We start from the raw sequence: 4,480 nt of genomic DNA, 5'->3' as shown, positions 1-4,480 counted from the left end.
GTGCCTGACAAGCCAGTTGGCTTGGTTAGAAAAACCTTAAAGTTTATCTCTTTTGCTTCCTCTTTGTCTTTCCTTTGCTGGGTTTTATCAGTCCAGAGGTCTGGGAGCACTTATACTGAACTCAGGAAAGCCAGGAGAGAGGAAGGGTGCAATGAACCAGCTATTACATAGAGCAGGGAGGGAGTGATGGATGAAAAATAATGGCGAAAGAAAAGAAAAAGCTGAAAGATGAAAGGATGGAAGACGCCCTTTATTTCAGCAGCTTGGGAGTCTCCAACAGACTCCCGGTGACAGATTACCCCGCTCCGCCTAAGAACAACTAACACCCGTCTGAATGTGCGCATCTGGGCTACGCTGAATGAGAAAAAAAACTCATTAATTCACAGGCTGTAAGCGAAAACAAACACAACCCTTCACTCTGAGAACTAATGCAATCTGATCATAATAGGATGCTGGTGTGTGTGTGTTGGGGTTCTCAAGTGCCCCCTGTCTTTGGTGAGACAAAGTGAATATTGTATTAGAGAGAGTCTGTGTCTAAAGTCAGTGTGTGTTTCTGTGTGAGCGAGCACAAACATAGATGGAGGGAATTGAAATGAATAAGTGAAGCAGGCTGAAGAGAGAGGAAGACAAATGAAAGACATACATAGACACATAAGAAAGGCAAAGAGAGATGCATGATGGGAGGTTGGTAGACGCTTGGCAGAGGGCTGGGAGTGCAGTCAACCGCACACACATTGCATACCTCGACGCCTCAATGTCACCCCCAGTACACACATGATCACACAAGAACACACACACATTCTCACTTTGTTGTCAGGAGTTATAATTGCAAATTAGGTTGAAAAACAAACATGAACCGGAATTTTCTCTTTATGTTTGCTATGATCATAAATAAATATAGCAATAAAAGAAAATCAAATAATTCATAAAGTCAGGAAGTGAAAAACGATAAAATACTGATTTTGTTATTTGTTAGTCAAGAGAGGTTAAAGTCTTCCATAACTACAAAATGCAATATTTTTGGGCGAAAAAGCAAATTTTCTTCCCCAAAAGATATGGATTTATTTTAGCATTTAAATGAGCATATTAAAACGTGTATTGAGGACCTATTTCATTATGAAATAAAGTGATTTTATGTTGAAAGGCTTTGTAAATAAATAAATGTCTGATAAGATTCAATCTCCATCCAATTACACATAGATGGACTGAAATGGCTAAATCAATGTTGAATGGGATATTTAAGGTAAACATAAAGAGTACTGGATTGAATTGTAATAGTTTGGAGGTAAACTTCCTGCTCGGCCTTCTACCCACTAATTGATTGAAATTAGATAATGACAGCTTTTCCTGTCGCCAAATTACCTCTACATCCTCCGGGGAATACAAACACCCTCCAGGCTTCTCCGTGTTATAATGAAAGAGCAAGCGATAGAGAAAGAGACACACAAACAGGGGGAATGCTGAGGTTAGGAGGAGGAATGAGAAATTAGACTAAAAAAGTGAGAAGATAAGAAACATGGAGACGTATGGAACGATTTACTGGGGAAAGACAAACTAGAAAAAAAGAGAATTGAGCCGAGGGGGAAATTATGTAAAACGAGGCAAACAGTGGGATCAAATCTGAGGTCATCCCGACAGGAAGAAACTTGTTGGGCACTAATGAGAATCCTGTAGGCACAATTTCTTCCCACACTCCTCGTGAAGCTGGCAAAATGAGAGCAATTTTCCGATGGCAAGTATTGAAGAAATACTGGTTTTATGTGGTGCTTTTTATTGCTAGACCAAAGCGAAAATTGATCTCGGAAAGCTTTGAAAAGGGGGGCTCTGTAGAGTGCTGTGACTCACAACCTTGGGCACTGATTTTTTCCACTTATAGTGTTTGCCCAGGGCCTGACTTTGTTTGTTCAATAACTGAGGCTCACTCTGTATACTCAATTACGTTGCAGGACTTTCTGAATATTATCTCTTAAAGATCAAGAGACCATTCAGTAAATGTATGGCAAGGTTAAAATATTTAACATTGAATCACAAGACATTATGTAGTGATTTAACTCTAACATCTAATTAGGATGGAGAGGATAAAAAAAAACAATGACATTTTTGCAACGCCCATTGACCAACATACAACAACATACTAACAACTTTGCTATTGGTCCTAAGGTGGTTCATTTTTATCTGTGAGTGTCACAAGAGGCAACGCTACAGGGTCAATCTAGTTACAAAGGCTAATCCCCATGTCCGCGTCAATATGCTCTGCAAATTTCATGGCAATCTATTCCTATGAGATATCTTTTGTGCAAGTCCATGTTTTTGGCCTCAAGGTGGTGTTGAAAGACGGAAAGCTTGAAAACTGTTCATCCTCTGGGGACCAGGAATGTGTTCAGAAAATGTCATGGTGATGGTGTCACTAGATAAAAGGTCAGGGGTCACTTTAAGCTTTACGTTTTTACCTCTGCAGGACCATGAATATGAATATGGTCATTTCTACAATGTAATAAATGTTATCCTAGGGCCTACTGCCAAAAGGCCAACAACACATGTTAAGCAAGTATATAGCAGTTGCTCAGTTGGTAAAAAAAAAAAGCATATGGAGACTACAATTACTCTGCTTGTCTTCTATGATGTCGTATATCCTACGTGTTGAATCCATTTTTGTTTTTTCTGTCTCGTACGTAAGTTTATCTCTCTCTCTGTTCTGAGCAATATTTCCAGTCAGCCAACAGGAAGACCTGTTACCTCAGATGGTGACTTTTCTCCTGGAAACATGGAGTTGAACAAGAGGAAATCCTGTGTGATGTATAGGCCTATCGCTGATGATGATTGCAGACCCGCTCTGGCCTGAGCAAAATGAAACAATGAGCATGGCTTGGCAACAACACAGTCAACACCATTTAAACACACACACACACACACACACACACACACACACACACACACACACACACACACAAACACAAACACAAACCTTAACTTCCTTATTAGCATTCAACCTGAGTGAGTCATGTCCATCATCAGAGAAGAAAAGGACAAAACATGGCAATGTTTAAACCTCGGTCATTGGCAGTAGAAAGCCTCAAGCCTAAAAAAACAATCAAATGCAATTACACTTCCATCCAGATTGTATGTAACTACTTTTTGAGTATTTACAAGGTGAAAGGTCATTATCAAAGATTAGGCAATCTGACCTTGTGTAACGGACGACATCCACGTCTGATGGAAAATTAGTGGTACTTTCGATGACCTGTGCTGTTAAGTCCTTCAGACCTAATTACATAATGTTAGTAACTACACCGCAGTATACACGCTTATTAAGATCCTTCCCAGGTATTTCCGTTGCGGTTGCTGCTCCTAATAAACCTTCATAGTTGGAGCATCGTATCCCACCGCAGAGATGAACCTCAGCCAAAATCTCCCCCGGCTGGACACCCCGCCTGGAAACCAGCAAATTAACGTCTGCGAGCCTTGTAAAACACATAAACCTCCCAAAACAGAAGCCAGAACATCGGCCTGGATATAACGCCTTCAGCTCGGACCACCGCAAAGATAGCCTATAGTTCGAGATAAATACACAAATACAAATAAAAACAAGCCTGTAAACTGCAGTACCACGAGGGTGTTAAGTTAAAATGTTCACACACAAAACATATATTTGTTGAAAAGAGAATGAGAAAAGTCAAATACTAAGCACCAGACTGTCAAGATCGTCAATTAATGCCACCTGTGGGGCACGCGCGCGTACAGATAAAGGGGGATAGAAAACAGCTGTGCAGATGTATAGATAATTAAATAGATAGATAATGAATCACTTAATTACCTTTGTATGACAGTCTCAGTCGCGGTACGTTTAACTTGGTCGCTGAGACGGTGGCGACAAGAAGCGCCACAACAATAAATCCCTTCATTCTGCTGGAGAGATGCACTCCGGGTTTTAACTAGTAATTTCAAATTGTGTTGGCAAAAATCAAGCAGAATATTCCAGCAGGATTTAGAGAGGGAAACGGGTGGTTCCTTGTTGTCACAGTGCCAACAGTTGCGTTTCCAGGTAGTTCCCCGGTGCGTAAAAGGGTATTTGACTGAGCAGCTGTGTCCTCTCCGCGGACTGACTGAGCTGCACTGACTCCGCTCTGACGGCTCACACTCCTTCAGTTCTTTTCCAACAGCTGCCCAACAGAAGTATGTTTCAGCCAGACAGAGAGAGAGAGAGAAAGAGAGAGACAGACTACACCACGCCTGTACAGCAGAGGGAGAGAGGGAGATAGCAGTAGCTGCCCCTCCTTTACGCACAACACAAAACTTGGAGACACGCTCCTTCACATGATTCATATCACCATTTCAACATCATGTGAAGAGCATTTAGTAGCAACAAATGTAGCTTTTAGAAACTGTTATAAAACCATTCATCATTTCTAAACAGTGTAAAAAACCTATAATAAATCATTTGTAACACATTATGATGTACTTATAAACATTGTAAGTGTTA

The 4,480-nt window shown here is 40.8% G+C and overlaps 1 protein-coding gene across 2 annotated transcripts in view; it reads right to left on the bottom strand.

The window, feature by feature from the left end:
• Positions 1–4,172, bottom strand: part of sema3bl (sema domain, immunoglobulin domain (Ig), short basic domain, secreted, (semaphorin) 3bl) — a 74,736-nt gene extending 70,564 nt beyond the window's left edge. For both annotated transcript variants that reach the window (XM_079677011.1, XM_079677012.1), the window contains exon 1: positions 3,815–4,172. In XM_079677011.1, coding sequence (XP_079533137.1) covers positions 3,815–3,902 — 88 coding nt within the window. In that variant the 5' untranslated portion in view covers positions 3,903–4,172. The remainder of the gene's footprint in view (positions 1–3,814) is intronic.
• Positions 4,173–4,480: the final 308 nt, after the last annotated feature.

Source organism: Notothenia rossii, assembly GCF_949606895.1.
Source record: "Notothenia rossii genome assembly, chromosome: 4".
In the NCBI taxonomy this organism is placed as follows: Eukaryota; Metazoa; Chordata; class Actinopteri; order Perciformes; family Nototheniidae; genus Notothenia; species Notothenia rossii.
Note: the sequence above shows the minus strand (reverse complement) of the source record. Positions and strands in the feature narration are given on the sequence as shown.